The sequence below is a fragment of the Mustela lutreola genome, chromosome X, assembly GCF_030435805.1.
Source record: "Mustela lutreola isolate mMusLut2 chromosome X, mMusLut2.pri, whole genome shotgun sequence".
In the NCBI taxonomy this organism is placed as follows: domain Eukaryota; kingdom Metazoa; phylum Chordata; class Mammalia; order Carnivora; family Mustelidae; genus Mustela; species Mustela lutreola.
In genome coordinates this window covers 95,130,533-95,150,843 of record NC_081308.1, presented here as the reverse complement: position 1 = coordinate 95,150,843, position 20,311 = coordinate 95,130,533, and the positions used below count along the sequence as shown (strand labels likewise).

The 20,311-nt window shown below is 42.3% G+C and overlaps 1 protein-coding gene across 7 annotated transcripts in view; it reads left to right on the top strand.

Moving 5' to 3' along the window:
- The first annotated feature begins 1,617 nt into the window (after positions 1–1,617).
- The window catches only part of CHRDL1 (chordin like 1), a 121,941-nt gene continuing 103,247 nt past the window's right edge, over positions 1,618–20,311 (top strand). For 2 of the 7 annotated variants that reach the window (XM_059157776.1, XM_059157779.1), the window contains exons 1-2: positions 1,618–2,045; positions 5,554–5,705. In XM_059157776.1, the coding sequence (XP_059013759.1) occupies positions 1,894–2,045; positions 5,554–5,705 (304 nt within the window). In that variant the 5' untranslated portion in view covers positions 1,618–1,893. The remainder of the gene's footprint in view (positions 2,046–5,553; positions 5,706–20,311) is intronic. The other 5 variants (XM_059157778.1, XM_059157775.1, XM_059157777.1 and 2 more) reach the window with 3 other exon arrangements.

The following is a 20,311-nucleotide window of genomic DNA, read 5'->3' as shown; positions in this document are numbered from 1 at the left end:
GAAAAGAGCCATTTGATCGCAATAAGTTGTTTTAAGCTTTTAAAGAAAATTGTTTTAAGTTTTTAAGCCACTAGGTTTTGGGATGGTTTATTACACTGTAATCAGAATACTACATCAAGCACAGGGAGTGAGTAGTTGTAGCCAAACAGACAAGTTGTAAATTTCAGCGAGTCTACTGATTTTCCATGTTAGGATCCATGTTTGTTGTTCCTGAAACCCATTTTCCTGAATATATACTCTCTAGGCATGTTGGCATTGATGATGACAGCTACAAAGGAAATTGAACAACCAGTCCTTGCCTTGAAGAACTCAGTCTCCTGAGACAAAACATCAGCACATTAAATGGCATGAGAACAGTTATAAGGCAACAAATCAGCAAGTTCAAACTAATATACTATGGCACAAATTGAATGCATGTGGCAATGTATGGCTACCCAAACAGCGGGATGGAGCTAGACATTTTGGACCCTGAAGGCAACACTTTAGAAAGGGCCCTTTTCCCTTTGTTAACAGTGAAATAAACATCTCCAGCAAATGCAGGGTTGGTTGGATGATATTAACACTTCTGAAGAAAGAAAAAGGAGGTAATTTCCAGGGACAATTTTTCTGGTTTTACTTTCCTGATATATGATTTTGGGGCAAGCTACAATTTCCCTGAGCATCCATTTCCTCTTCTCTAGGCTGGAGGTTAACAATCAGAGAGTAGTGGGTCGAAAGTCAGGAAACCTGACATGGAATCTCAAATCTGTCATTTACTAGCTGCATTACCTTGGACATATCACTTCCCTCCACCCTATCCATTTCCTCTTCTGTGACATGAAGATGTTGAGCTCCATGATCCAGAAGATCCCTACTGACTCTTTGACACTTGAGGCCACAGATAGTTCAAAGTTGGTAGTAAGGGGTTAAAAAGTAATGATGAATTATACAAAAGTACTCTGCAAGCCAAGGCAGCACTTTGGGGCTCTTAGAGGATTCTGAGAATTCTTTGTAACTGCTGTCCATCGAATAAACACCTTTGCACTAGCCGCAGTGCAATTGTGATTTTAAGCCTGAGTTCCTGGCCCAACTCAGAATCCCAGAGACTGCTAGAACAGTGGCGGCTGTGGTGGGGCACTCCAAGTTTTCTTCAAGACCCTTCAAGGTAAATACCCTTTTCATGGGGGCACAGGGAGGAAGCAGATTTCTAAATCACCCCTTCTCCCTTCATACAGACACCCATGTCCCCCCCAACCCCCCGCGTGTAAGGACACCAACACTTTTCTAGCCCCGGTGTAGATTTGGGAAACGTCCCCGAAATTATAAGCAGCTTGCTGGGGCATAGTTTTAGAGACCAGCTCCTCCTGCGTTCAGCGCAGCGGCTCAGGACCGGACCAGGTGCACTCAGAGGGGCCCTGCGCAGGAGGAAAAGGGTTGCGGGCTTCCAGACAGGGAGGTCAGAGGGTAGCCAGGGTCTCCAGCGCCCGCCCGAGGGATGGGGAGCTCCTAGGTGCATTCCAGCGCTGAGGAGGAGGAGGGGCTGGAGGAGAGGTGCGGTCCCTTTAAGACCCCAACGCCGGCTTAGCCAGAGGAGGGGGGTGCAGTGGGGGCGCTGCGTGATGGGAAAGTCGCCGGCTGAGCCTCACACTTTCTCCGGATTTCTTAACTTTGGGGCCCGCAGAGCAGGAGGAAAGCCGCTGTGCCGGGGCGGAGACCGGGCTGCGGGCTGGCGGCTGCTGCGTGCCCGCGGACTTCCCGCCTGCGCCGGGCGGCTGGCCTCTCCGGCCAAGTGGGGAGCGGACGGCGGGCGGCGGGCAGCGGGCGGGCAGGTGGCCCCGGGCCGCCGCGCCCGCGCCTAAGCTCTGCCCCCGGGAGCTTAGCGAGCCACTGCTCCCTCGTGGTGTGAGGGCGGTGATGTTTTTCCTCCCACCCACTTTTGAGTCCTCCCTCCCCCCTCGCGCGCACTCTAGCTCTCGCCACAACCTGCGAGCCCCAGACCTCGGAGGAGCGCCCCGGGGAGCTTGGAGCGCGTGCACGCGTGGAAGACGGAGCGGGCCAGTGGCCAGGTCAGTGAGCAGTGCCTGATGTCCGATCCCCCTACCTTCCTTTCCAGCTTTTGCACAGGTGGGGTGTCTTCTGTTGGCTCCAGCCGCCCCTGAACGCCGCCCCCCCCCCCCGCGCCCCGCTCTCCCCAGACCTGCCACCCCAACTCGCTGCTCTCGGGTCCAGCTGCCAGGGGCCAGGTTGGAGGTGGGCTGCCAGGCGCCCTACCCGGGCAGGTTAGGGACCTTGGATTTGAACTCACCACTTGCCACTCCCTGCTGGGCTTGCTTATCTCCAGGCTCTAGCGCCCGGGGGAGGCCACTTGGCTAGCTTCTGCAGTCCCCTTAGTTACTGCCTGTGTCCCGAGAGGCTTTTATTTCTCGCTTGCTGAAGTGCCCTGGACCTGCGGGTGATTAATCTGTGCTAAGTTAATGAAACAGGGTAGCCAAGGCAAGAGGCTCCTCTACCCTCTGGACATCTGTCTCATTTTCCAGCCCAGACCACTGGGGTCAGAGCTTGTGATGCTGGACTCAGGAAGCAGCACCGTACTGCCAGAGCTTAGGGCCTGGAAAGCCTGCCTTTCAGACCCTCCCAGCTGGCCCTGCCACTATGAGAATGGGCAGTTGAGTTCTCGAGGCTCCAGGGTGCCCGTTTTGAAGGTGGAGTTGTGGGGAATAAAACGAAATGATGGCTAGCAAGGTGTTTTGTAAGCCAAATGTAAGGCATTGTTTGTCACTCATAAGCAGCAGTGAAAGCACTGACTCTGATTAGAGACACCCCTGGCTAGAACTGCCATTTTCTCAGTAGCCACCCACCACCAGTGAACTGAGCTTTTCTTGTTGGGTGGTGGAGTGGGGAGTGGATCTCAGTGGATGGGCGTGTGCCTGAGACCCCAGTGTCTTCTTGTTGTTTGGCCCAGAGAGAATCACTACCCCAGGGGCTGACCCACAGAAGACAGCAAATGTGAGTTTACAAGGGCAGTCAAGCCTCTTGGGAGGATTAAAGAGACATTGTGGGCAGTGAAGAACTGGCTGCCGTGCTCATCCCTTAGCCAGCCTTTGGGAATGTCTCTTTGGTTCTCTTCTACCCAGGAGACCTCTTCTGAGAAGGTCCGGACTTCTGACACTTGATGGCCCAGATTACCTTGTGATTCCAGCCGGGCAAGGAGACTTCAGTCCCTTTGCTTGCTGCAAATGAACTCTGTGAATGCTTGTTTCATAGAGGTTCCTTAATGGATATACTTCTTTAGGTTCTGACATGTTTCTTGTTCTTCTGTAAGGCCCCCCGGCTCCCTCCCAGTGTTAGTTGCAGGATTTTGTGTTCTTACTTGCTTTCTTGGGTGGGGGCTAGATCCCCCAAAACATGTCTGTGGGCTACTTTTCTAAGTAACCTGTAAGAGAGTCAGTGCAAGTTCAATAGCACAACAGCCTGAGTGAAGCAGAGAGTTAATGCAGAAATAACTCCAGTTAACTGGGTCAAAGTATAATTTGAAAAATTAAGGACAGTTTGGCTCTTTGCAAGTATAAGAGTCGGCATGTTTGCTGAGCAATGCTTGCTTAGGTTTTTTGATGCCGTCGGAACAAATGCTTTGAAACCACCTCCCTCCCCCAAAAGAAAAAGTTACAGGGATCAGGCGACATTGAACGGGGAGGAGTCCTGGGGAGGGAATTCTTCTCAGTTTATATTTCTGCACAGAATACAAAGACAGGACTTCAGATCTTGTAAATCAAAAGTGAATATTTGTAAAGCGATTCATTTTCTGATGTTCTCCATCACAGCCTGGGAGGCCACGCAGACGACAGAAACGCCAAAAGAGATTAATTGCTCTCTCGTCACCAACTTTTCTATTTGCTCATAACATCAGTTGGGACCCAAGAAAAGCAAAAAAATTCTGAGAGCCGTTTTCTTGCCAGCTTGAGTTATGAAGCATTGCTACTGTTCACCGAATCGCCCAACCATTGTACAAGAAAAACAGCCCTGTTGGTTCTTGCATGGGGAGACCCGAAAACTGTGGTTTCAAAAAATACCCCCTGAGATCCGTTTGTGATTGTGATAAATTGGATTTCAGCAGTTAGAAAGTCTTTCTCACTCGAAGGCTTGGGGGATAAGCTTATTAAAGTAGGCTCAGATAGAACCTCGCTGGGGTGAGTAGCTCTGTTGGTTTGCTTCAGGGGGACCTGGTAGCTCTCAGAGGACAGAGACGTGCTGAGCGATTAAAGCTGGACCACAAGCTTACAGCGGGGACCAAGATGTCAGAACGATGCTTTCAGGAGGCTAGGAACGTGTCCTATGAAATTTGGCCCTTGTTTAAGGAGCAGGAAGGATCATCTTGCCTTTTTGGCAGCTCTTTATACTCAATATTTAGGTTGGCCCTTCAGAAACCATCAATGTGCTCAGTTCCCATTTGGGGTTAACCCTAGATTGAAATTTGAAGTGTCTTGAACATTTAAATGTTTTCTAGCCATCCACTGGATGGGTTTTACAAATTCTAAAGTCTATGGAAATGACCTGCGGCTGGTCCTGAGCGATAGCAAACCTTCTGTGTTCTAAGGCTCAAACAGCTTAAGATTTCCACTCCTTAGACAAGAAATGCAAGTCTCACACTTTAAAGAATTGTAGTTGCTTTGATGGTCTTCTGCATGGTGGTGCAGTGCGAACACATTGTCTATATAAATTGGCCTAATGTCCCTTACGTTTTGCAGTGGACTTCATGTGAGAGCAATATGTCTGACCCGTCAAGGTGTTTAATTGTATCCATTTGCTAATTACATCCATGTTTTCCAACAAAAGTAACTGAACTGTAGATCTTTATAGATCTCTTAGAAGATGCAGGAGAAACATTGACTGATTTACCCCTCCTCCCTGAAGGATTAATAGTAGCAGTAGTCTTGAAGCTAAGATGAGTTAACTTGCATTTCAGAAATTGTTTGGGGGCGCCTGGGTGGCTCAGTGGGTTAAAGCCTCCGCCTTTGGCTCAGGTCATGATCTCAGGGTCCTGGGATTGAGCCTCTCTGCTCGGCGGGGAGCCTGCTTCCTCCTCTGTCTCTGCCTGCCTCTCTGCCTCCTTGTGATCTCTGTCTGTCAAATAAATAAGTAAAATCTTTAAAAAAGAAAGAAAGAAATTGTTTGGGTCCCATGCCTATTATTTTTATCTTTGTTGTCAAAGGACCCATTTTGCAAACCCATTTCCCTTTTCTCCTGAAGAAAAATCTCTTGAGAAATCAACTCTAATTCTGTTAGAAAGGATGATTTCAAAATTTTTTATTTTCCTATGATATGTCTATAAGAATTTTGGCCTTAGCATTGGATAGGAATGCATGCTCATCTGCTTGAATTCCCACCCACCCCCCCGCCACCGCAATCTTTGCAAGACAGGAGAGGCAAGTGCTCTTTCTCACACAGGAAAACAGTGCCTACACTTACCATAAATTCTCCAGCATTTTTCCCCCCTGGTGAGTCAAAAGTTTAGGCATGGGTGATCTCCATCAGTTTCTGAGAACCTATGTCTTTTTTTTTCTGCTTTCTTCTCAGCAGCTTCAATACACCAGGCCCTGAAAGTTTTGAGTGGCCTTTTGCAGTGGCGAAGATGAGAAAGAAGTGGAAAATGGGAGGTGTGAAATATATCTTCTCCTTGTTGCTGTTCTTTCTTTTCCTAGAAGGAAGCAAAACAGAGCAAGTAAAACGTAAGTGTCTTGAGATTAAAAAACATGATACTTTCTTGTAATTTCTTTGAAAATGTGCTTATAATCTGTAGGGATTGTGATTTAGTCCAAATGTGGCCATACAGTTATTCTAAGAGAAGAAAGTGAATGTTACTGACTTATGCATGAGTTGATAAAAGAATGGGAGCTCTGCATCGGGCCAACTAAATTTAGGGTTGTTTTTCTGATTTTCATATAGTTTTCATCTCCTAGAACACATGACACATTAGCCTATTTTCCTTTTCCTGTTCTAAACTGTACAAATCTCATTCCATTTTACGTAACTCTAGAAGTATCTGACAGATGAGCTGGATTTTTTCCCAAATTTCAGACTCTTCAGCAGAGGTTTTCAGTTTATGAAAAAGAATAACATAGAAAAGAAAAAAAAAAAAAGAAAAAGAAAAAGTAAGGCAGGCTCTGCCTATTCCCTTATGCCACAAAACGAAGAAGGAAAAAACCTTCACATGAACTGGATTCAGATGAAAAATCCTTTGAGGAAATTGAGATTCCAGGGACCGTGAGCAAATTGGATGCTGTTTATTGAAAGAACGTCCCCGCAAAGCCAGGGAATATTTCTAGAAAGTCAGCGATCCGTGTGATGGACTAACACATTGGAGAAAGCCGAGTGACAGGAAGGGGGTATAATTACCCACGTTTGGGAGATTGATGTGTAACTGTTGACATCGCTGCTCTTGTTAGGAGCTTTCTGCTGAAAGTACGAGCCTCACCTTCTTGGGGCCACTTGTAGGCCTCTCTGGGATGCACGCTTACTCTGAATTGGAAGGAAAAGCCATTGCTCGGGTTCCCCTCTTTGGCTGCATCAAAAGAAGCACAAAATGGAGACAGGCCAAGAAGGGCATTCTCTGCTCCACTGAACTTATTCATGAGGAGGAACTGTGAAAATCTTCTTGGTAGGAGCTGCAGCAGCATCTGAAGCACATCACGGAAACATTTATCTCCTTGATCAGCGGAAGTCAACTATAGCCGGCGTGAGGCTTGCTGACAGGGAGAACGGTGCCAAATCCATTCCACCATGACGTGTGTTTCTGTCCCCCTGTGCTTTTCATAGTCCTCTCTGTCTTCTTCCCGGGAGAAAGGGTGCTTTTGATTAGGCTTCTGAGCACAAGTGACCTGTGGTGATATCTAGCTTGATGGGGACATGAGAAGAAGTCTAGTGTCTAGCAGGGCCCAGGTTTCAGCAAGGAAACTCTGAATCAGTCTCTCTCTCTCTCTCCTGTTTCCCTCAAATGACCTCCTTTTGCCAGAAAACTCTCCTTTGAGTGGCTGTGATAAGAAAGTTGTCCATTCATCCTCAGCTCCGGTTACAACCCAGCTGGGCCCAAGATCTCTTAGGAAGAAACTGTTACTGATGGCTTGATAAGGGAAAGCTTGCAACTCTTGGAAGACCATCTCTTCTGGGAAGTCTTCCATAGGTATGAAGACTGGAAGATTACTGTCCACGCAATCTTGAGCTTAATTGACAAACCAAAGAAAAATAGGACTTCAAAAATATTTACAGGCCCCTCTTGCCCATGAATTTGTCCCAAGCCCTTTTAATATTCTGTTGGTGTCAAAATGATTATATAGTAGATGGCCTAGACCCCCCTAGTTCTCTTCTAGTGTTTCTGGGATATAGTCAGATGATGAGGCTAAGGGTATGGTTGTTCCCCGAATGAGCGGTTCAGGGTCATTCCGTGTGGCCATGCCCAAGCTAACTGTCTTGAGGACGTGTGCTAAGTTATCTCCACTCAAGGGGAAATCTCAAAGCATATGCCCTCTGTATGTTGCCTTGATACATACAGATGCACACACACACATGCATACATACAAGGTATGCACGGAGATGTATACTGCAGCTCTAATAGGGAGAAGTCAGAAGCAGTAGAAATGCCCGTCCACTTGGGGTTGGTTACATAAACGATGTATGTAACATACTCTCATGCTACCTTTAAAAACAGTGCATATCATAAGTTTGAGAGCCCCATGAAATGCTTAATTAAGTCCTTTTTAATTTTCTTAAATTTTAAAATTTATTATACTCGTGGTCCAAAATGATCTGAAAGTATCTGGGCTTTATAAAGAAAGTTCGTCCCTCAGCTACCCATCCCCTTCCCAGGGGCAGTAGCCATTACTAATAGTTTGCTATGTGATCTTCTAAACTCTTTTCTCTGTGTCCAAAAACACACGTATTTTTTTTTTTCTTTTACGAAGATGGGGTACGACATGTATTTTCTATAACTTTTATTCAGATATGTGTCTGGGGCCTCCTTCATGTCACAGCCCTGCTGTATAACTGTGCCATATTCTTTCTCATGCCTGTATAGTTTCCCATCGTATAAGTGTGCCATGACTTAATTAACCGGTCGCTAGTTATTTATATTGAGGTTGTTTCCAGTTTTTGCTATTAAAAATAAGGTGTTGACGAATACCTTTTGGGCAATTAGGCAAGTATTTTTGAGGAATCATTTGGTCAGAGTGGATGTTGGGTTTTCACCTTGGTGAGCACTGTCAAATTATCCTCCAGAATGTGTTGCATCCATTTATACTTCCACTGTCTGAGGGTCCTTCTCAACCTCCTTTACTAAAAGTATAATTAATCTTTTATCTTGTGGTCCATTTAATGGGGGGAAATCATGCTACAGCTTTGCTGTGGTATTTTCCTACTACTGGCATATCTTTGCAATTCGTTTTGATCCAATTGAATTTCTTCAGTGACTGGCCCATTTTGCAGTTAGGTTGCTTGTCTTTGTGGTCGGTAAGAACTTACTTATGAACATTTTGTTATATCGAAACTTGATGGCGAACTTTTGTATTTAAAATACTATTTTTCCCATCTGCGCTTTGCTTTAAACTTTAAGATGGATTTGCCCATGGGGAGGTTTTAAGTGTTGGTGTCGTCAGATCAGTTATTTATTTCCCTTATGGCTCCGAAATTTCTTCTTCCCAGGGAGGTCCTTACCACTCACTCTGTAATATTTTTTTCTACTGCTTCCATAATGTGGGGTTTTACCCAGAGTTTTCTATTCCATCTAAAATTTATAGTCATGAATAGTGTTCATTGGGGAGCTAATTTTTTTTTTTTTTTATCTGTGGGTGATAGGCTCATGACTTCTTTTTGCTCATCTCTGTGCTTGTTTATTCTGGAGTTTCCACATTTGGCTAGTATGACTTTTATGACGGGGATAAAAATCTGGGAAAACTCCGGGAAACCTAGAAGTGTAAAGGTAATACACTGTCATGTCTCTCCTTGCTGTCTGATGCCATTTTACACAAGGGTTTTGACCCATTATGGGTTGATTTCAGTAGAAGCTCCTCTATCAATGCACACACTGCAGTCTGTTCGCTCTCCTGTCTTGGGCGTCAGGGTAGAAGAAGGTGGGCGTGCCATTTGGTCAAAGAGGCTCACTCAGTTGGTGTGGTATATGCAGAGGTCTGGAGAAAAGGCCATATTTGCAGAAGGCTGTTTTCACAAGGAAAGGAAAGGCTGCCACTTGCTAGTAGCCAGTTAGCTGTTAGTTATGTTGCTCTCCCAGGAGACAGGTGGGCTTCTGGAACCTAGGGAGTCCTGATGGCACATTACAATGGATGACAGAGCCATGTGTGGCTTATAGAAAAGTCTGTTACTGTCCAGAAGCAACAAGGTTTGAAGTCCGAAGCGGAGGCAGCTGGGGGGTTGGGGAGGAGGGGGATTCTTTCAGGAACTCCATTATGCTTTGTTGTTGAAGTTGTAGTCAAAGAGGCCAGGAAGCTCTTTTGAAGTTCAAAGGAGCGTAACAGGGGCGCCTGGGTGGCTCAGTGGGTTAAGCCGCTGCCTTCGGCTCGGGTCATGATCTCAGGGTCCTGGGATCGAGTCCCGCATCGGGCTCTCTGCTCAGCAGGGAGCCTGCTTCCTCCTCTCTCTCTCTCTGCCTGCCTCTCTGCCTACTTGTAATCTCTGTCAAATAAATAAATAAATCTTCAAAGGAGCGTAACATTCAGTGCATGATAATTCATGCAAATATGGGACAGGCACACTGAAGAGTTTGCCTCTTTTGGCAGTTCTAACGTGGTTAATGAACGATGGATTAAAGTGAGGTGGAACAAGTGAGTTGTGAGGAATATTCAGTTATGTATTTCTAAAGGACCAGGCTGGGCCAGGTCTGGAAAAGGTTCTGGGGAGAGGGATTGTTCATGTATTTCGTGGAATCCGTTCCTGCTGGACAACGTGTTAGCTGGATCTTCCAGGAGACTAGAATCTCACTCATTTTTTTCTCTTCAGGAGAAAAGCTTCCAATATCTGGCTGAAAACAAACCTGTTACGGAGCCTACACTGAGCTTCTGTCACGCAAACAAACCAGACAGGCTCTTCTAGCTTCTTGCTTGGACATTTGAGGTGATTATTGGATGGCAGAAAGAATTGCAAACAAAAGAATAGATTGCTTTAGGGTGCCTGGGTGGCTCAGTGGGTTAAGCCGCTGCCTTCGGTTCAGGTCATGATCTCAGGGTCTGGGGATCGAGTCCCACATCGGGCTCTCTGCTTAGCAGGGAGCCTGCTTCCTCCTCTCTCTCTCTGCCTGCCTCTCTGCCTACTTGTGATCTCTCTCTGTCAAATAAATAAATAAAATCTTTAAAAAAAAAAGAATAGATTGCTTTACGTCTTAGAGGCTCTTGTAGGTGGAAGTAGATGAAAGGGAGAACACCTCAACTTTGGATACCTTTATGTTTTGTAAAGTACATTCTTCTTTTTTAAAAAGATTTTATTTATTTGAGAGAGAGTATGAGCGGGGAGAGCAGCAGAGGGAGAGGGAGAAGCAGGCTCTCTGCTGAATGGGGAACCTGATACAGGACTCAATCCCAGGACCCTGAGATCATGACCTGAGCTAAAGCAGACATTTAACCCACTAGCCACCCAGGTGCCCCACAAAGTCAATCTTAATGATTTTTTTTTTTTTTTTTTATGTGGGGTTGGGAGTGGAGGCTCTGGAGTCAGCTTAGATCCAAACCCCAGGTCCTCAAATTCAGTGTTCTGTTCATGACACTAGTTTGCTTCTAGCAGTTCTCTAAGGGAAGCAAGTTCATGCTCTTGAATGGGCCCTAAGCCCATTCCTTTGCTTAGGGCAGCCACTTACCACATAAGGGGTGATCCAAGTGAATGAATAAAGAACTTTGTAACCAGAATTCCTAGGAGAGGCGGTATACTACTGGGGAGTTAAAAGGGACTAGCATGAACGTTATTCAAGAACCTGAAGAAGCTAAGCCAAAGGAAATTTGTGAGGAAGGTTAAAAATATGTGCCTCTGTGTCCATGCTTCTTAGATTTCCCTGACTTCTCAGGAGGATTGGAATGTCCTCAGAGTCTAATGGAAAGAAGACTGTGCTTTAAGGCAGGAGACCTGGTTTCTGGTCAGTTCTGTTGCTTGCTATGTGGTATCGGTTGAGTCATTCATGCTCTCTGAATGAAGGATTCTCTCTATATCAGCTGAGAATTCTTGCTCACTGGACGGCAAAGTGAAGGATGCCAGAGTAGGCGGGACGAAGGAAAATGAGGTTCTGGCTTGGGGACCTTGGAGCACACCTGGACTTTTATTACTGTCCCAAGGTCACTGAAAAGAGTGTTATTCCTTTAAGATTTATAGCCTGGCTTCTTCTAAAAAAAGATTAGGTACAGGCTATATAAGAAAGAATAGCTGCAAGCTAACATTTTTAAAGATGAAATGAAATAGAGCACCTCTGAAGAAAGTAGGAAGCAGAGATGTTTTGAAAACCTGCTTTGGTGCACTGCAGCATTCCCCCTCCGAATTTGGCTTGTGCTTCTGAAAAAATAAAAAGAGGGAGTCTGGAGTGGCTGGCAAGAGAAAATTCCAGTTTCATTTACAGATATCATTCTTACCTCCTGCCCATTTGGTCAGTATTGATCATGGGATGCTTGAATAAGGCACATTTGGGTGGCATACAAGGATACCATCTGTAACCTGGGTTTCAGAGAAGAAAGAAGAATAGCCTTTCTTTATTGATTCTGTAAAAGAAGAGCGCAAGTAATAAAGTATGACTCAATAAAAGTCTTTCTGTAAGTGTGAAGGCAGTGTGGTCTAGTTCCTTTTGACTTCGGATGGTCTAGACGTAGATTAGATCATCAGTACAATCTAATTTACATTAACATGTTTTTTTTTTTTCTGATTTTAAAATAGATGCCAAAATAAAAAGCTAAGGTGCCTCCAAAAAATAATAATAAAATAAAATAGATGCTCATTTAAACATTCAGAAGACACATAAAATATAAAGAAAATGGGGACACCTGGGTGGCTCAGTGGGTTAAGCATCTGCCTTCCGCTCAGGTCATGATCCCAGGGTCCTGGGATTGAGTCCTGCATCCGGCTCCCTGCTCAGCGGGGACATGCTTCTCTCTCTCTCTGTTTCTGTCTCTCTAGCTCTGCCCTTCCTCCTGCTCTTGCTCCCTAGTGCTTTTTTTTTTTTTTTTTTCCCCATGCTCGGCTATGAATATGTAGTATCATACATATACATTATTTCACAAAAATGAAGCCCTGCCTCATAACCAGTTTAGTTTATTGTGTCAGTTCACAATAGATTCTTGAAAATGCACCTGCAATGGTGATAGATCCCATGTTGTTTGAAGCGAAAGCTGGATTTTTTTTTATATATATATATCTGTCGCAGGGCATGCAAAGGTGATCTCACTGTGAAAAAAGCTCAAGAGCACATCTTGAGCTCTTTTTTTTAAAGATTTTATTTATTTATTTGACAGACAGAGATCATAAGCAGGCAGAGAAGCAGGCAGAGAGAGAGGGGGAAACAGGCTCCCCGCTGAGCAGAGAGCCCAGTGTGGGGTTTGAACCCAGGACTCTGGGATCATGACCTGAGCCAAAGGCAGAGGCTTAACCCACTGAGCCACCCAGGCGCCCCACATCTTGAGCTCTTGACCAAATGGAAAGCAAAACTCCTTTAGCAGAGACTTGTGTTGCCGAGGTGCTGATAGGAAGAACAACTTGTTTGTTCAAACAAAAGCTTTGATTTTTACCCAAAGTCCTGTGCCAGATGACAAGAGATGATTTTAGCCAGAAAAATACTCAGGTCAGGTCTCACCAGCCAAGCAGCCTTTCTGTGACAGGATCTCCATGTGGCCTCATAGTAAGGACTGATGAGAATACCACCAACTACCAGTTACCTGTGCTAGTGGGGGGCTAGAAGAGCACAATAAATTGAGATTTATCCAGTTCTTATCTGAGTCAGTGGTGTGGCTTTACTCGCTGTCAAAATGCTTTGAAATATGGACTCTTTTCTTCTCATTGAGTTTGCCCACCTGCTAGTAGAAAATTGAAATAGCCACCAAGGCTCAGGTAGTGAAAAGGCCATGATGGTAGAGGCTGCTCAATATATATGAATCTGAGTTAATTTGGGGCAAATGATCTAAGTAGGAATAAGGTAACTAACCCCAGATGCACAGTAATAAGCTGAATATGCGAGATGGAGACTTTGGCTTTTTCCTGGCTTCCATAACCTGAAAGTGAAGTCTTAAAGCCTGGAGGAAATCTGATAGAGACTTCAATTGCCAGAGAAATAGGACACTTTTTCATGTGTAACTACTATATCTTGTTTTGCCCTTTCTGCACTTGGCTTCAAGTTTGATAAACGACTGAAGTATTTATGCTTTTTTCCCCCCTCTGCTTTATTATAGTCTAAAGTAGCCTTTTAAAAAATAATTAAAAAGGAACTTGTGTACTTGATTTGTCCACTCATATAATGAACAGAAAAGATTCATTGCTCTTTTCACTGACTGTATGTGTTATAATAAAATAAATATTATTGTAATACTTGCAGGATGATGTGTCTACAGTAATAGCTCTTATCAAAAACAGTTCCTAAGAATGTTTTCTTGCTTTTAGACTGACGATTAAGTTATTGACCTTTTGACCCAGTCCTGGGTGCTAGATGGTAATGATTGGGCAAAACATCAATGGCATAGTCACATATCTCTGTTGTTTACTTTACTTTTATCTTTTTTTAAAGATTTTATTTATTTATTTGACAGAGAATGGCACAACAAGAGAGGGAACAAATGCAGGGAGACTGGGAGAAGGAGAAGCAGGTTTCCCGCTGAACAGGGAGCCTGATTCGGGGCTCGATCCCAGGACACTGGGATCCTGACCTGAGCTGAAGGCAGACACTCAAGGACTGAGTCACCCAGGTGCTCCCGTTGTTTACTTTTAATTATCATTATTTTTGTTAACAGGGGCCCCTAAAGTAGCAGGGATCGCCACTTTTAATTAGGGCCAGATGCACCATTTGAAAATTAGCTATGACAATGCAGGTTGAATGTCCATCTCAAATGTCAGTTGCAGTTACTTTGGGAGCAAGTTCTGCTCACAGATAGCATTAGTTAGTGGTAAGCCATGCATTCTCCAGCTGGTATCTGTCAGCTACTGGCAAGTGATAAGCTTACTTTTTTCTTGCCTATATCTTCTAAAAGTTGGCGAGTCATCGTTGTTTTAATAAAATCAGCTCACATATGCTTCTTGTCCAAGATGATATACTGGGCTTTAGGTGTGGTTGATTATGCTGTGCAACTCATTAAATTCTCCCTTGGGTTAATGCCAAAAACTTTGTAAAAGTTAAGACTTCTAAACATGTGCTAAAATTGACTTTGCCATAGTTTCTTAAAATTGATCATTGTTCAGTGTACTCATCGAGCCATCAGTGGTAATTGTGTTAATCCCAGACTCCCATGGTAAAACGAGTCTTAAGTTTTATAGTGTTTACTTTTGTTATGTGCTTGAAAAAAATTAGAGTCAGTAATTGTAGAACTTTGTTTAGTAACTCTAGTGGCATTACTGTTCCATTCCATGTCTGCCTCCAGTTCCAGGGGTTTGTGGATTTCTATCTGGGGCATAATTGGCCAAATCCTATATTGTTGAGATGATGATACACTATTATGTTTGCAGTTTCCATCAGAAGTTAGTGTTTGAGTAAGATTTTCATCAAGAAGCATAGTTTGCCAGACTCTGGTACCATAATATAGAAGAAATGCTGTGTGAGTATTATTAAGTTTAGAGAGAATGAAAAAGAACTTCCAGCTTGGCTAATCTAGCTTCGCAATTAGATTTTAAACCCCTTGACAGCATGGGTACTATTTTTTTTTTTGTCTTGTAAACACATTTTAAAAATTACATTATAAAGATTTTTATTTATCTGTTTGTCAGAGAGGAAGAGAGAGAGAGAGAGAGAGAGAGAGAGAGACAGGCAGGGGGAGATGCAGGCTCCCTGCTGAGCCTGATTCAGGACTCAATCTCAGGACCCTGGGATCATGACTTGAGCTGAAGGCAGACGTTTAACCTACTGAGCATCCCAGGCATCCCCATTTAAAAATTATTGAAGAATAATTCACATACTATGTTTTGTTTCTGTTGTATAACATATTTATTTAATAACCACTGTCAAAAAAATTATGAATTTTCCTCAAAAAATTAAAAATAGAATTACCCTATGATTCAGTAATTTCGCTACTGGATATTTATCCAAAGAAAATGATAACATTAATTCAAAAAGATATATGTATGCTTATGTTTATTGCAGCATTATTTACAATTGTCAAGATATGGAAGCAACCCAAGTGTAGATGTATAGATAAAGAAGAAGTGGGATACACACACGCACGCACACACATGCACACACACATGCTTGCATGCACAAGCATACACAGTGGAATATTACTCATCCATAAAAAGGAATGAGATCTTGCCATTTGCAACAACGTGTATGGAATTAGAGGATATTATACTAAGTGAAATAAGTCAGACAGAGAAAGACAAACATCATGTGATTTCACTCTTATGTGCTAAAAAACAAAACAAGGGTGGATATTATTTTATACTTTGTGCCTTTATCATAGTGATAGGCACAAAAAATGCAGAATGAAGCTTCCCAGATGTACCATTTTATACAGTCTGTTAGGTTATGACTTGACTTTATTGTGAACAACACCTGATTCTTTAGAAGGTGATCAAAGCTGTTTCAAAGGTCTTATGGAAGAGTAACTTGAGAAATAGGCAAGAATGTGCGAAGCCTTTTCTTTTCCAGTTTCTTCAAGTAGGTGACGTGTACCTTGAAACTGTGTAGCTGGAAAAGCTAGAATCCTCTAGTGGTTACAGCCCTTGGGTCTGAAGTCAGGGTACTTAGGTTTGAATCCCAGCTCTATAGCCTGACCAGTCACATCAACTTGGGTGTGGTACCAAATCTTCCTTTACCTCAGATTCCTTATCTGTAAAATGGGACTAATAATAGAACCTACCTTATGTGGCTGTTGTGGGCATTTAGTAAATTCGTGTATGTGAAACCTTAGAACCTAGCCTGGCAAATACTAGTGGTGGTTTTGTTATTGTTGCGAATGCTATGACCATTCTCATCTGGCTGTTGTTTAGGGCCTAGTCGCTTTCTACGTTTACCAGCTACGTTAAACTTTAAGCCACATTTAGAGCAGGAAAATTCAGATTGTTTAGTTTTCATATGCTGTCCAACAACACTCTTAGAGACTGACTTTGGGGGAAATGGAATCTATTGACTGAAACAAGTTATTTTTGGTAGATGTGTGGATTTCATGAATACGGGGTGCTCAGTTGTATCGAAAAGACCCATTTAATAATAGTGCCTGTGAAATAACCTACCTTTAAGTTATTTCAGAAATGAGGTGGCAATTTCCTTAATATCAATATGTAAATGATACCCTCCTTGTGGCATAAATGTATATTGTTTCTTTTCTTGCAAGTTAAAACCTTTTAGTAATTTGGATGTGAGTTTAAAAAATATGTAAAGGCATTTGAAACCTACACTTTGACAGCTTGTCTTATTTTCGTGGTTCCTTAGTCTTTCAGGGGTCTTAATCTTGGACTTATCACATTTTTTTTCATCTGGTAAGAAGTAAATCACCTGACCATGCAGACGGCAGAGCTGATAGTGAAAGCTCATCCAACTTCATATTTTAAGTAAGTAGATTTAATGTCAAAGTCTGAGGGAGCTAATTCAAGCAAGTACAGTAATCTGTAGTCAAATGCATAATACACAAGGTTCCATTTTTTTAATGTGGATTTAAATCAGCAAACTAACTTTTAGCTTAGCTACATTTATGTCTTAGTGGCTGCAGACTTAGACGAGTAGAATTATTTATGTTAGCCCAATAATGACACTTGAATAGCCCTCTTCATGGATTTGCTTCTAAGTATATACCCAGATTCTTTCTGAAGTGTCTAGATAAGTCATATATGTGAAATGCAAATCACCTAGGTATTTGAGAGTGAGATTATAAATTTACCGTAGAAAAACAGTCACTCCCCTTTCGAAAGTAACAAAAGGTGCCTCATTTAAATGTTTGTTTTGGGAAGTTTAGGATCATTCCTTATCGGTTAAAGATCCTGGGATTGTTAAAATATTTAAAATATTTCCTACTCCCTTCTAGACTATTGTGGATCAAGAGTCTTAACTGGTGTCTATACCAAGAAAATTGTATTTCTAAGACTTGACTGACAAGCACACAAGTTCTGCCTGGAAAGTAATTTTGATTTTCTGAGTTCTTTCAGTTAACACATGATTTTGAGCACCTACTCTGAGCTTAGAAGTATAGATTAATACAACAATGATATCAAAAATAGGAATATCACAAGTGGGGAAATAAAAATACTTATTAAAATTGAATATATATTCAACCTTCCTGATAAAGAAAAAGACTGGTTCTGTTTTCCACTAACAAATTGGCAGTTTTATTTTATTTTTTTATCAAATTTTTATTTATAATTCCAATATAGTTACGTACAGTATTAGTTTCAGGTATGTAATATAGTGATTCAACAATTCTGTACATTACTCAGTGCTCATCATGATACGTTTAATCCCCTTCGCCCATTTCACCCATTCCCCTCTGGTGACCATCAGCTTCTTCTCTATAGTAACAGTGTTTATTGGTGTGACTCACTCTCTCTTTTTTCCCCCTTTTCTCATTGTTTTGTTTCTTAAATTTCAAGTATTAGTGAAATCACATGGTAATTGTCTTTCTCTGATTGACTTATTCTGCTTAGCATTACACTTTCTAGCTCCATACATGTTGTTGTAAATGGCAAAATTTCATTCTTCGTTATGGCTGAAAATAAATCCAAATTCTTGGACCTACACCAAATAAAAATCTTCTGCACAGTGAAGGAAACAATCAGCAAAACTAAAGACAACCTACTGAATGGGGGAAGACATTTGCAAATGACATATCTGATAAAGGCTTAGTTTTCAAAATATATAAAGAACTGATATAACTGAATACCCGAAAAACAAATAATTTAATTAAAAAGTGGGCAGAAGACATGAACAGACATTTCTTCAGAGAAGACATCCACATGGTCAACAGACACATGAAATAATGCTCAGCATCACTTGGCATCAAGAAAATACAAATCAGAACTACAATGGCACCTCATACTTGTCAGAATGGCAAAAATCAAAAACACAAGAAACAACTCTTGGCAAGGATGTGGAAAAAAGGAACCCTCATGTGTTGTTGTTGGGAATGCAAACTCGTGCAGCCACTGTGGAAAACAATATGGAGGTTCCTCAAAAAGTTAAAAATAGAACTACCCTACCATCTGGTAATCACACTACTGGGTATTTACCCAAATAGTATAACAACACTAGTTCATAGGGATACATGCACCCATTAGTTTATTTCAGAGTTACTTACAGTAGCCACATTATGGAAGCATCCCGAGTGTCCAAATTGGCAAAGTTTTATACAATTGAATTATCCAGTGTTGGGCATTCTCACCTACTGCAAATGGGAAGGTAAATTAGTATAGCTTTTCTGGAAGGCTGTTTGACAGTACAGGTCAAGAATTTGAATGCATTCAAAACCTTTGACTAATCAATCTACTTCTAAGAATTTATATTAAGAAAATAACCCCTGTTGCTTATAAAAATTTATTTAACAGGTATTTATCATGGAATTTGTTTTAAGAAAAGGAAATGCAAAATCCGAATACCCCCCAAATGGGTGATTGGTTAATGAATTATGGTTCCACAGCGTTGGTTTAGAATCACGACACTAAGCATGGAGTATAAGGGAATATTTAATGGCACAAAAACATCCATGATATGTTAAGTTTAGAATATAGTTTATAAAACATATGACCTATATGTTGTTAATTTTGTGATAAAACTTTTATACATACAATGCACAGAAAAAAACTGGAAAGAGTTTCTGGTTTCTGGTCTGACATGTAAAGAGCTTAGAAGGTGTCACTCCCGTTGTCACACACAAAAAAGCTGAAGGAATGAATCAGTTAGAATCCTCTTGAATCAGTTAGAAAATTGAGGTCACAGGGCAAACTGCCTTATATTATTTGCTCTGAAATCTGGAAAGCTTGGTGAATATAATCACCACTTCTGAGTCCTGGTAGGAGCAAGGGTATTGCTGGACAAGGAGTATGTCTAGCTTGAGAGAGAACTTTTTTTGTGTGAGTTTTATGAGGTTCTCAGGATGAAGATTGGAGAGAAATTTCTTCCGGCTCCAGGCATAGGAGGGGAAAAGTATCCTGAAATAAGCCCAAAGCTCTTTGTTCTCCTAAATTAAGGCCCTCCCTCAAGGGAGATGATTTTACCAGAGCCTCCCTGATTTGCATTTTATCAGAGTCTAATGAACTGGAAAGAAGGGAAATACCCAACTCCACTAGCCTTCTTGTCTTATCTATACAGGTGGAGGAGAGCAGATGCAATTAGCACGTTTGAAGGTCACAGCTCAGAGGCAAAGACTCACTAAAAGGCTGAGAACTAATCGCATGATTTATAGAATGCTTCTCCCTCCAACCCCTGCCCCGATTTACTACGACATCGATAGGGCCCTTGTGTAATAACAGGAGATTACAGGTGAGAAAACTACACACCTCAGACACTATTAAATCTAGGGAAGCCCAGAACAATAGGCAGGGAAATAAACAAGGACATTAGAGCAAATTTTAGCTCTGACATCACAGCTACGGCAAAGAGTACAAGTAGCCTAAATTCCAGGTAGGTTAACATAAAACCTCATGCTAAAAGCTTATTTACCTTAGTTTCTTTTATCCAGTGCCTCATGTCCAACTTTCAACAAAAAATAAAAAGTAGGCTGAAAGGCAAAAAAACAGAGTCTGAAGACACAAATCAAGCATCAACCAGATTCCGTTATAGAAAATATTTTGGAATTATCGGACTGGGAATTTGGAATTACAGTGAGTAGTCTGATTAGGACTTTACTAGGGAAAGTGGATAATATTCAAAATTAGATGGAACAGGAGATGGAAACTCTTAAGAAAGGAACAAAGGAAATGTGAGAAGTCAGAAACACCATAACAGAGGGGTGCCTGGGTGGCTCAGTCATTAAGCATCTGCTTTTGGCTTGGTCATGATCCCAGTGTCCTGGGATCAAACCCCGCATCTGGCTTCCTGCTTGGCAGGAAACCTGCTTTTCCCTCTCCCACTCTCCCTGTTTGTGTTCCCTCCCTCGCTGTGTGTCTCTCTGTGTCAAATAAATAAATAAGGTCATTTAAAAGAATACAAAAGTCCATATAGATTAGAAGTAAAGGGACA